The 12,126-nt window shown below is 44.8% G+C and overlaps 1 protein-coding gene across 1 annotated transcript in view; it reads left to right on the forward strand.

Moving 5' to 3' along the window:
• Positions 1-447: 447 nt before the first annotated feature.
• Positions 448-12,126, forward strand: part of Traip (TRAF interacting protein) — a 28,388-nt gene continuing 16,709 nt past the window's right edge. Inside the window, exons 1-3 of the mRNA XM_057767727.1 lie at positions 448-636; positions 9,707-9,764; positions 10,252-10,335. Coding sequence (XP_057623710.1) covers positions 539-636; positions 9,707-9,764; positions 10,252-10,335 — 240 coding nt within the window. The 5' untranslated portion in view covers positions 448-538. The remainder of the gene's footprint in view (positions 637-9,706; positions 9,765-10,251; positions 10,336-12,126) is intronic.

Raw genomic sequence — 12,126 nt, forward strand, 5'->3', positions numbered from 1 at the left:
AGTGGGGTCCTTCTGGTTTGTGAACTGTGGCTGCCGGCACACTATCACTTTTCATAACCTTGGGACCATTCTATAATTCTATAAGCCTTGGGATGTCATTCTATTAGATTGCCCCGAAGTGCAGCAAGAAGAGGTCTGGTTCGCTTCGCACTAGCTCTAGTTTGACACAATACTCAGTTTAGCAGGGATAGGGATCAGCCTGCGGCGTCACTGTTTTCCGCCCCAGTCCATCGCAGGTCACTACTAGCACAAATGGGGATCCATCCCTAGGAGATCCCAAAGAGCGGGCCGCGCTAAGTTCCAAGATTCTGCACAGTTGGCGGGCCTCTTATCCCTGCTGATCCAGCGCTCCTCCCCGCCCTGAAGTTTGTCCAATCAGAGCGAAGTAATCAGCTACGGTTGGTTGTCATGACTTCCGGTCCAGCACCGGAAGTCGTGCAGTGGAGCGAAATTTGAAGGAAGTGGAGCCGCGGTGCGGCCACCAAGCTGAATCTGTTGCAGTTTCACGGGCTGTCCTGGTCACTTGAGTCTAACCATTATGCCTATCCGCGCTCTGTGCACTATCTGCTCCGACTTCTTCGATCACTCCCGCGACGTGGCTGCCATCCACTGTGGCCACACTTTCCACATGCAATGGTGAGTAACAGCGGTGTAGAGTCCCCGGCGCGTGTCCTAGAGGCTGTGGGGTATCGGGCCTAGAGGCAGGCCAGCCTCTGAACTCAGACAGGTGGTGACATTAGGGATGCCTCACGGAAGCTTTCCGGCTTGGGCCGAAGTGAACCGGGTGGAAGCGATAGCTGCCCGGGATAAGGTGAAAAGAGGTGCCTCTTTATTAACTTGTGCAAAGAAATGTGACTTTGAAACTATTAGTCTGAGCGGAGATGAGATGAGCTTTTCCGCATTAGCGAGCCCTTTTATTTCTTTGAGGCTCAACAAACAACCAGGTAGACTTCTGTCAACCCTTAAGGGTCTGTGTGGTTTGCTTGATGACTGGGATTGTTTCTATCCAGAAGCATCTGATTGGCCAGATACCCTAGTGTATTTACCACTCCGGCAAACCCGGCTTAACTTGGAAAGGCAAGGAAGTGCCTTCCTGTTAAGGGGTCCTGATGCTCAGCTCAGCTATCTCGTGAGTGGGGAAAGGGCCCCTTTGCAACTGTGAACAGGCTGGTTCAAAGTTCCCAACAAAAGAGAAAATAAGGAAAAGCGTGGTCCTTTGGGATGGTGGGAAAGGACAGTATCCTGAACACTGCTGGATAGCCCTTCCAAAGCTTTAAGACCCTGTTATAGTCAGAAGTGTTGCATATCCCGGGAAAGGGAGGGGAGGGGAGGGTGGAGAGGCAGGAAGATCAGGAGGTCAAGGGTAGTCTCAGTTACACAGTGAGGTGGAGCCTGCACTTTCTGAGACCTTGTGTCAAAAGACAAAATAAAAAACACATAATCCAGTATTGCGTGGTCTGAGCCCCATGCTCAGGGAGTCATTGTATACTTAGAAGTCAGAGTCCTACCACTAAAAGTACTTTCCATTACCTGCTCTCCCTAACCTTTAACCTGGAACTCTCCTGTGTATTTGCCGTTGAGGTTTGTCTTTTGAAAGCATATTTGACTTTGAAAATCTGATTTAATGATCTTTGCATTTAACTGGACCTTTTAGTCCACTTAAAATGACACAATTATTCCAGGCGGTGGTGGCACACACCTGTAATCCCAACAGTCAGAAGGCAGAGGCAGGCAGATCTCTGAGTTTACGGCCAGCCTGGTCTACAAAGTGAGTTCCAGGACAGCCAGAGATGTTACACAGAGTAACCCTGTCACGAAAAACAAAACAAAAGACACAATTACTGACATTTAGATTAAATTTATCATGTTCAGTATTTTGTTCCATCTGTTTTTATAGTTTTGTTTTTGTTGTTTGTCTTTGGGTTTTTTTGTTTGTTTGGTTTGGTTTGGTTTTTCAAGACACGTTTCTCTGTGTATTTCTGGCTATCCTGGAACTTTGTAGACCAGGGTAGCTTCAAACTCATGGATCTGCCTGCCTCTGCCTCCCAAGTGCTGGGATTAAAGGCATGCACCATCATATCCAGCTGGGTTTTTTTTTTTTAATTTTTATTTTAAATTACATGTTCATGTGCATGTCTGTGTAGCTGTGTGCACACCAAGTGCAGGTGCCCTTGGAGGCCAGAGACATCTGATCCCAGTGAGGCTGGAACTGCACAGTTGTAAATTACCTGATGTGGGTGCTGGAAACTGAACTCAGGACAGCTAAAAGAACAGCACCAATGCGGACTCTCAGCCACTGAGCCATCTCTCCAGCCTTCTTAAAACAAACAAGTCTTGCTGTGTGCAGCTTAGGCTAACCTGAATTTCCAGTTCTGTTTCTTCTGTGTCCTGGAGCTCAGATTGTAGGTGGGTGCCTGCCCCCATCCATGCCTTGTGCACGGAAGGCAAGTGTTCTACCACCAGTCTGTATCCCAAGGCCTTGTATCTGGTTTTTGTTTGTTTCATTTTTGAAACAGAGTCTTGCTATGTAGCGTTGGCTTGGCTGGTACTTGGTATCCAGCTCAGGCTAGCCTGGGATTCGTGGCAGTCCTCCTGCCTCAGCCTCCTGAGTCTGGAATCGCAAGTGAGTGCCACTACTTGTGGCTTCCACTGATGTACATCATCTTGTGTATCCTTGGCTGGCCTTGAACTTACTGTGTAGCCATAGATGACCCTGCATTCCTAATCCATGTTTGGTGCTAGGGATTGACTTCAGGGCTTTGTGCATGCTAGGCAAGTACTCTATCCACTGAGTATTAGTCCAAGCCCTCCCTGCCCCATGTGTTTTGAATAAATGTTTCCTTTTTTTGAGACAGGGTCACACTATGTAGCTCTGGCTGGCCTTAAACTCAAAAGATATGCCTGCCTTTGCCTTCCGATTAATGGTTTGTTTATTTATTTATTTTGGTTTTTTTTTTTTTTTTGGAATAGTTTTCCTCTACTGATAAGTTTAAATGATAATACAGGGAGTTATTATATGCCCTTTGCACAAGTTCTCCAGTATTCACATTTTTACAAAATGTTTGTGCAATTCTCCAAGCTAAGAAGTTAACACCGGTACACTACTCTGATACTGGTGTTTTTCCTTCATTAATGCTCTTCAGTTTATTCCAGGAGTCAGGCTAAGTTACCAGGCTGTATGCAGTTGATATATCTTTTTAGACAACTCTGGTCTGTAACAGCTTTGGTGTTTTTGTAGATTTTGTTGTTTTATTTGTTTTAATGGTCTTGACACTTTTGAAGAATCCAGATTGGTTATTTTGTAGACTGTCTCTTAATTTGAGTTTATAATGTCTTCTTTTCTCTTTAATTAATTAATTTTTATTTTATGAGCATTGGTGTTTTTGCCCACATGTATATCCTTGTGAGTGTATCAGGTCCCTTGAAACTGAGGTTGCAGACAATTGTAAGCTGCTGTGTGGATGTTGGGAATCCTCTGGTCCTCTAGAAGAGCAGTCAGTGTTCTTAACCACTAAGCTATCCTTCCAGCCCCCTTGTCACGTTTTCTTATAATTGGACTTGGGTTTAGGGGAGACTACCACAGTGTGAGGTGCCCTTCTGGCAACTTGTTGAGGGTGTGCAATTACATCAATATGCCTCATCTTTGGAGACCTTAACTTAGAGTCTTTGGTTAAGTTAGTATTGTCCAAGTTTTCCACTGCAAAGTTACTGTTTTTCTTCCAGTAAAGAGCAAGTTATGAGGTCCAGTTCACAATCAGCCAGGAAGGAAAAGTTTATTCAGTTGTTTGGACTCATGGGTATTTATCTTAGCTTTTAATTATGGACCTTATGTCATTTATTTTAATGCTCCTGTCTCCTGCCTCTGCCACCTTCTAACTTAATTGCTTTCTGTAGCTATAATTTGAACTAAGGGCCTTGCTCATGCTAAGTAGGTACTCTACCACTGAGCTACATCTCCATTCCCCCACCTACCTACCGTCTTTCTGTGTGTGTATTGCTGGAGGCCATGGGAGTATACAGCAGGTGACAACTGGTATTCAACAGTCTGATCTACCAGATGATTGACTCTCTGATGGGAGCCCCACTTGGTAAGGCTGGAGGTTCTCTGTAATTTTTCTTACGTGTCAATAATAACAGCTCTGGGTATTTTCCCACTGCTTGTGTATTTGTCTTGTGAAAATATTATATCTACTGGGCACACATATAACTGTGGATGGTCAGGAAGATGATTTCTGCTTAGCTGTGTAATTTTGATGAATAGAAATGATTCATAAGGATATTTTTCATTACTTAGACTGACATAAGAAAGTAATAGTATTCTCAGTCACAAAGACAGCTAATTTTAGACTTCAGAATAAATTCAAAGCAGACTGGTTGCCCCTGGAGATGAATATCTAGTTGCCCTTAGAGACAAATATATTTCCCAGGTGTTTATTGCTGATTCGAGGTCAGAACATGAAGCAACTTTAATAGACATAAGTGGCTCAGCAATAGACTTTCTGCATGCACTCCCAACCTCAAGGTTCAGCCAACTATTTACTGTTTAAGTCCTGAGTTTCAATGTCACTTTCTGTCTGGGAACTCTGACCACTTAGAGCTACCTGCATTACTCACTGGCCGGTCAGTGTGATATCCCTAGCCTGAGAGAAACTGTGTGACCAGTATGGCTCTGTTTCTTTTTTTTTTTTTTTTGGATTTTCGAGACAGGGTTTCTCTGTAGTTTTTTGGTTCCTGTCCTGGAACTAGCTCTTGTAGACCAGGCTGGCCTCAAACTCACAGAGATCCGCCTGCCTCTGCCTCCCGAGTGCTGGGATTAAAGGCGTGTGCCACCACCATCCAGCTTGGCTCTGTTTCTTATTCTTTATTCAAGAAGTGCTTGCTGCGTGACCCTGAGAATGCAGTTCATATTTGTCCAGAGCTTTTGGCTGTGAGAAGAAGCAGGATAAATGTAGGGAGAAGTAGGAGAGACCTATGATGGAGAGAGAAGTGTTGTGTAGCTGTGTGGAGACAGAGATTTTTAGAAAGGGGTTTTTGAGATGAAGTAAAAGCGAAAGTTACCATTAGAAAGTGTGTGTTTCCTTATTTACCTCTTAGATAGAAGAGTCTAGCCCTTGTTGCGTTCCTGGATTTTTTATTTTTTTATTTTTGCCTCCAGAGCAGGCTTTCCAAAAGGCCACTGGTAGTGTGTGTGTGTGTGTGGTGTATTGCTGGGAGTCACTTGAGAACTAATAGGTGTTCTACCACTGAGATACATCCTTAGCTTTTTGTTGTTGTTGTTATATTTTATTTTAAGTATGTGGGTGTTTTCCCTGTAGGTATGTTTGTGCACCATGAACATAACAGTATCTGTAGATTCAGAAGAAGGTATCAGATATCCTGGAACTGGAGTTACAGATGGTTGTGAACCTCCATGTGGGTGCTGGGAATCAAGCCTAGGTCCTCTGGAAGAGCAGCCAGTGCTTCACGCTCCAGCTCCAAGTCATTGGTTTTTTAAATACTACTATTATATTATGTAGCAAGCCTGGCTTCAAGTTTAAACTCTTCGGAGCTAGGTTATAGGCATATACTCCGATGCCTGGTTCTTTTTTTTTTTGGTTTTTCAAGACAGGGTTTCTCTGTGGCTTTAGAGCCTGTCCTGGAACTAGCTCTGGTAGACCAGGCTGGTCTCGAACTCACAGAGATCCGCCTGCCTCTGCCTCCCAAGTGCTGGGATTAAAGGCGTGCGCCACCATCACCCGGCTCAATGCCTGGTTCTATTATTATTATTATTATATCGTATATTTTATAAAAGTAACTATTTTAACTTAAATTTTTTTAAACTTTTTTTTTTTGAGGCAATATCTCACTATGTAGACCAGGCTGACCTTGAACACAAAGATCCACCAGAGTGCAGAAATTAAAGTTGTGTACCACCATACCTGACACTGTTGTAACCATTTTCAGGTGCTGATTGGTGACATTAAGTACATTTACAATGTTGTATAACCTTCAGTATCTATCACATGATAACTCTCCGTGTCCTCTCGTAGGCCCTGAACCCCTTTTCTGCACCTTCTGCCCCTGAGGTGCCTACTCTAGAGATCCCATATAGGAGGAGTCTTAATTCTTTGCCTGTTTGAGTCTGATGTACTTCACTTAGCATAATAATTCTAACATTCATCCATCTTATAGCATGCACCAGAATTTTCCTTTTGTTGTGGTTAATATTAATTGTGTATATGAAAATGCTGTATTTGTTTACATTCATTTGCTGATAGGCAGGCACTTCCAGGTTGTGCCTGCTGTGAGTAGTGCTCCCGTGAACTGCAGTACAAGGACCTGTCTGGGTCTCTGTTTCAGTTCCTTAGAACATATACCTGGAGCCGAGAGACTGGGCAGATGGAGATTCTATATTTAGGGTTTTTAGGACCTGGCATACTATCTTCCACAACTGTCTGCTTCTCTTCTTTCTGTCTTTGTCTCTGTCTCTCTGTCTCTCTCTCTCCATCTCTCTATTTCTCTCTCACATGTCTCTGTTGCACAAGCTGATTTCAAACACCATTTTATTATTTTTAGTGCTAGACATTGAAACATAGCCTGCTATATACTAACCCCATGCTCTACCTCTGAGCTAAATCTCTCCCCCCACACACACACACGCGCGCGCGCGCGCGCACAATGTAACCAACCTGTGCTACATAGTGAAAACTTGTCGGAAGTGTGTGTGTGTGATTCAAACCCAGGGCCTTCCACAAGTACTATCCCAGATAGCTATACTTGTAATCCTTCCCTTTTAATGATAGATGTCCTCTAAGTACTGCATACATCACATTGATTTTTGGTTTATTTTTTGTTTTTGTTTTTCAGTTGTGGCAAAATATGTCCATCATAAAAATTACCATCTTAATGATTTTAGGGCTGGTTCAGTGGTAAAGTGCTTGCCTAGCTTGCACGAGGCCAGAGGTTCCATTTCAGGTCACACATAGGCACACTTAAACAGACATACACAAAACCAACAAAAGAAACCTCAAGCTGGAGTAGTGACTAGCTCTCATCCCAGCACTCAGGAGGCTGAGATAGGAAGACCAGCCTGGGCTACAGCAGAACAACTTGAAGGTCAGGTAACTCCATGATGTCAAGCATTCACATTTTGCACAGCTGTCACCACGGTTTTGAAATGGTTTTGTCTTCCCAGATTGACGCGGCACCGCTTCAGGGGTCTCTGCCCCGAGGCCTGGTGACTGTCATTCTCCTTTCTGTCTCAGTGAGCTTGATTTCTCCAAGTACAGTTTGTCTTTTGTGATAGGTTTATTTCAGCTAACTTAGTGTCTTAGAGGTTTTTTCATACTAATTAGAGCTTGCTTCAGAATTCTTTCTGCCAGGCTTTTGATGCTCCTATCTCAGGACTAGGAGGTGCGGCACAGCAGACCTCAAGCTGGAATGTGGGAGCGATTGGGTTCAATCTTTAACATTGTGACAAAAAAACCCAGAAATCCTTATCTCAAGATTCTTAGTTTAGTGACTTCTGCAAAATTCTTTTTTTTAAAGTCTTTTTTAAATTTTTTAATTTTTTTTATTTTATTTTATGTGCATTGGTGTTTTGCCATGGGTGTCGGGTCCTCTGGAGCTGGAATTACAGGCAGTTGTGAGCTGCCGTGTGGGTGCTGGAAATTGAACCCGGGTCCTCTGGAAGAGCAGTCAGTGCTCTCAACCACTGAGCCATTTCTCCAGCCCCTGCAAAATTCTTGTTGCTGTCTAAGATTACATGTTCACAGTAGGGATAAGGATAGTCTTTTTTGGAGGTAGGTGGCATTATTCTGCCTACCATTGTCTTTCTGGCGCTTTCATACATATGTGTGCCAGATTTTCTCAGAGTACCTTCTATGTCTTTTATCATATCTATATTTTTTCATTTTTTGAGTTCTGTTGTCTTGTTTGCCATCCTCAAACCCAGGATTTCCTACATGGTAGACAAATGCCCTATCACTGAACTGTATCTCTGCCCTTAGCTTTTTAACTTGGTTGGTTGGTTTTGTTGATGGGTCTCTTGTAGCCGAGGTGGGCCTTAAGCTTACTATATAGGTGAGAATGACCTTGAACTTCTGATCTTCCTGCCTTTGCTTCCCAAATGCTGGCTTGTTTGTTTGCTTTTGGTTTGAGACGAGATCTCACCATTGGGAGGCCTTTCCTTGCCTGTCAAGCATCTAAGATACGGTATGTGCCACACCATACCTGGTTTTTTTTTTGTTTTTGTTTGTTTGAGGTAGCGTCTCATTAAGTAGCCTTAATTGCCTCAGAGTTCAATCTGTTAGACCAGGCTGGCTTCAGACTCAGAAGTCTGCCTGCCTCTCCCTCCCAGGTACTAGGATTGAAGGTGTTCATCCCTGCACCTGGCTACTTATTTTTGAGATAGCGTGGAACTCACCATGTGCCCCAGACTGGCCTTAAATTCATGGCAATCCTGTAGTCTCGGTCCCCCAAAATGGGATTACAGGCATGAACATGTCTAAGTTGCTTTATTTTATTGAAGTACTGCAGAAGTAACCAGAGAAAAGTACACATGCTAAAAGTACTTAGCTTGTAGGGTCGTCACAACTCCAGCACATCTGTGCAGCCGCAATTCAGGTCTAGAAGCACGGTGTAGATGTGGGAGGGTAGCTCAGTCCTGCGTGAATAAGGGTCTAGGTTAGCTCTCCAGCTCTGCAGAACAAAGAGGATATTGTCTGCATTAGAAATCTCACGTGCTCTTCTGACTATCTGTCAGCACCCACACACTCCTAACGGTACCACTTTGCCTGTTTTTCCTTTTATACAGATGAGATCATGCAGAATTTGCTTTTGTGCATGTGTCTAACTTCTCTTCATTATATTTTAATGATTCATTGATAATATGCTTCTTAGTTAACTATTCCACTTTTTCTTGTTAGCCTTAATTTTGTGTTGTACGTGGCCTTTGAATATATTTGTAGTTTTAAAAATGTATTTGTAGGAAAGAATTTGCTGTAGGAAATGGTACCACTTTTTTTTTTTTGGTTTTTCGAGACAGGGTTTCTCTGTGGTTTTGGAGCCTGTCCTGGAACTAGCTCTTGTAGACCAGGCTGGTCTCGAACTCACAGAGATCCGCCTGCCTCTGCCTCCCAAGTGCTGGGATTAAAGGCGTGCGCCACCACCGCCCGGCGGTACCACTTTTCAAAGAGGAGTTTGTTTGTCTCTCATTCCTGGGGTGAAGAAGTCTGCCCCAGTCTCTCTCTCTCTCTCTCTTTCTCTCTCTCTCTTTCTTCTCTTCTCTTTCTTTCTCTCTGTATAATTCTCCTGCCTAGTACTAGGATTACAGGTAGGTACCACCACACCTGCAGGAGACTGTTTCAGTTAATATTTAAGACCTGAGTTTTGCTGGACCATACTGGTAAACTATGTAAATCTGGGCTGTGTAGCCCTTAGAGTTCTAACTTAAAGTAACAGAAGTTTCTAAAAGAAGTACCGCCTCCTGAGAGACTCTGAGTTTTGTCTGTCACCTACACTCTGCAGCCCAGATTGCAAAGAATAGCCTTTGGCCAAGCCTCCAGACCCCAAACCACAGCCAGCCGAGCACTGTGCAGCCCTTACAGAAAGTCCTTCCATTGCAGTCAGGCAGGTGTTGGGGCAAAGGGGCGTGAACAGCAGTGGCCATGTGACCTGTATCCCCAGCCATGTGAGGATTACTTGTCTTTTATTGTTTTCATTGTAGCCTAATCCAGTGGTTTGAGACAGCACCAAGTCGGACCTGCCCACAGTGTAGAATCCAGGTAAGGATGATGGAGTGTGGGTCTCGGCTAAAGACCTTCTTTCCAGGAAACAGGGATGGGGAAGACATCTCTGAAATAGAAATATTCTGACCCTTTTGCCCCCCCTTGGTTTGAGGCCAGTTGGTCCTCACAGATGCCCGTGAGTCCCTCTGGTTACACCCATGGTAACCTTCTCAGTTGTGCTTCTCTTGTGTGCATTTGGCCTCCTTCAGTGTTTAACAAATGTTCCCGTGCATAAAGTTGAAGAATCTTTTAAGCACTCATAAGTGTTGTCTGCAGCGACATGTCTTCAGCCAGCAGCAGACCAGCAGTCCTGACCTGGGTACGTGTAGAAATGAAGAGGTCTTCTCACTCAAAAGGATATGTGCTGAAAAGTTAGGCCTGAGAGCAGACCTGGCACACGTGGCCGGCAGCCAAAGCCACGTTTAATCTTTCCTCCTCCCTTTGACCTCACTCCACCATTGTTCTGTCTTGTTCTCCCATCCAGGTTGGCAAAAAGGCTATTATCAATAAACTTTTCTTTGACCTTGCCCAGGAAGAGGAGAGTGTCTTGGATGCAGAATTCTTAAAGGTACCCAGGATTTATCTCGTTCTACTGGATTCTAAACCTTCTAAGAGTTCCCTTTTCACTTCCACTTGAGAAGGTGCCTAGAGTGTTAGATGGAGCTAGGCCTGTGGAACAAAGACTTGGCAGAGCTGTCAGGGTGAGGGCAGGTGGCTTTGAGACAGTCATCAGAGGCGTTTACTGTAAGAGGAGAGGGGCCCATGACTGAGAACTCCCCTTGGACATTCAGGACAATTTGGACTGAAGGATCGCACGCCTCTCTTGAAGGCCCTCGCCTTATGAAGGACTTCGAGCCTTCCTGCCCAGCATGCTTTTGTGCTGAACAGTTAGTGACAAGTTAAGAAATTCTTCTGTTCTCACTAGTCAGGGAAGATGTGTAAATCCACCATTCCTTAACCTGCCTGTGCCTCAAAGGTGCCTGGAGAACATGGTGTAAAGGCAGACGCCTGGGCCTTTCCAAGCCCAGCTATCGAGGGCAAAGCCCCTGAAATCAAGATTTCTAGCCTGACTATGGGGAAGGTAACCAGGTTGCCTTATATCTTCTCCTGTTTCCCCTCCAAATCTAAGATTTCCTTGTTTTGTGTGAGGGAGCTAGATTGTCAGGATGTCGTGAGTAAAATTGGGTTGGGGTTTCCAAGTGCTTGCTGAATGCTAAGGGTTAATTTGCTGGGAATCTGTCAGATTACAACTCATTTGACCTTAGCCCCCTGGGCAATGTGATGTCCTTGGAACCTCCTTGCTTCAAAATGGTTGAGCTTTTGTGTTTGGAGCCAGTCTGTTCATCGTCATGGTAACTGCTCCCAGTTTTAAGAGGTGTCCTCCCTGTGATGAAGACAACAAAGGCAGCTCGAATCTTTTCAGCTTTCAAGGCCAAGTTTGTGAGACAGGGAGGCAGCATCTTGAATAGTTTGGAGCCAGGACTTCGAAGGCATCCTGCTGAGGTGTGGAAGGACCTTGGAGAGATGGGGAGCTGTGTTTGTTTGCAGGCAGATCTACCATTTCCGTTCCCAGTTGTGTGGTCTATGCTGCCCACTGCAGGAGCTCCTACTCCCAGAGCCCTGAGCTGGTAGTCGGGGGCTTACCACTGGTCATGTGAAATCCTGGGTCTTCTGATAACCTTTCAAGAGTGGTCTGGAGAAAGTATGCCTGGAAGTATGCTGTAAAAATCCTTGTTCTCCTGACTGTGGCTATAGGCATCTCTTGCTCCCAGAGGCATTGAGTTCTCCAGACTCCCAAACGGGAGCTGTCTGTAATTCTACCCCAGCTTCTCAGGGTCAGCCTGGAGCTTAGAGGGAGGTACACAAAGCAGGCAAAGCCCACGATGGAGAGAACTGGTGATGGTTCAGAGCAGGGTGGCCGTCTCTGTTCTGTGTCCCTCGTGAGTGCAGCGAGTGTTCTGGAGGCTGAGGGAGGCTACTGCTGGGCCAGGAGCCCTGGAAGCCTCTGCTCTTGACCGGCCAGCCAGCAGCCAAGCTTCACTTCCTGTGGGATTCACTATGTACATCTCACCTACCTTTCTAAAAGGCTCAGAAAGAGCTGGAGAGATGGCTCAGTGTTTACAGGCGCTGGCTGTTCTTACAAATGACAGGGCTTGGTTCCCAGCACCCACATGGGAATCTGACACCGTCTTCTGGCCCCAACAGGCAATGTGAATACATGATGCCCTGACATAAATGCAGGCAAAACATTGATACACATAAAATAAAAATAATCTTTTTTAAAAAGATTATGTATATGTATATGAGTGCTGTGTCTGTCCATATGCTAGAAGAGGGCATCAGATCTCATTAATATATG

This window comes from Chionomys nivalis, chromosome 4 (assembly GCF_950005125.1).
Source record: "Chionomys nivalis chromosome 4, mChiNiv1.1, whole genome shotgun sequence".
Lineage (NCBI taxonomy): Eukaryota > Metazoa > Chordata > Mammalia > Rodentia > Cricetidae > Chionomys > Chionomys nivalis.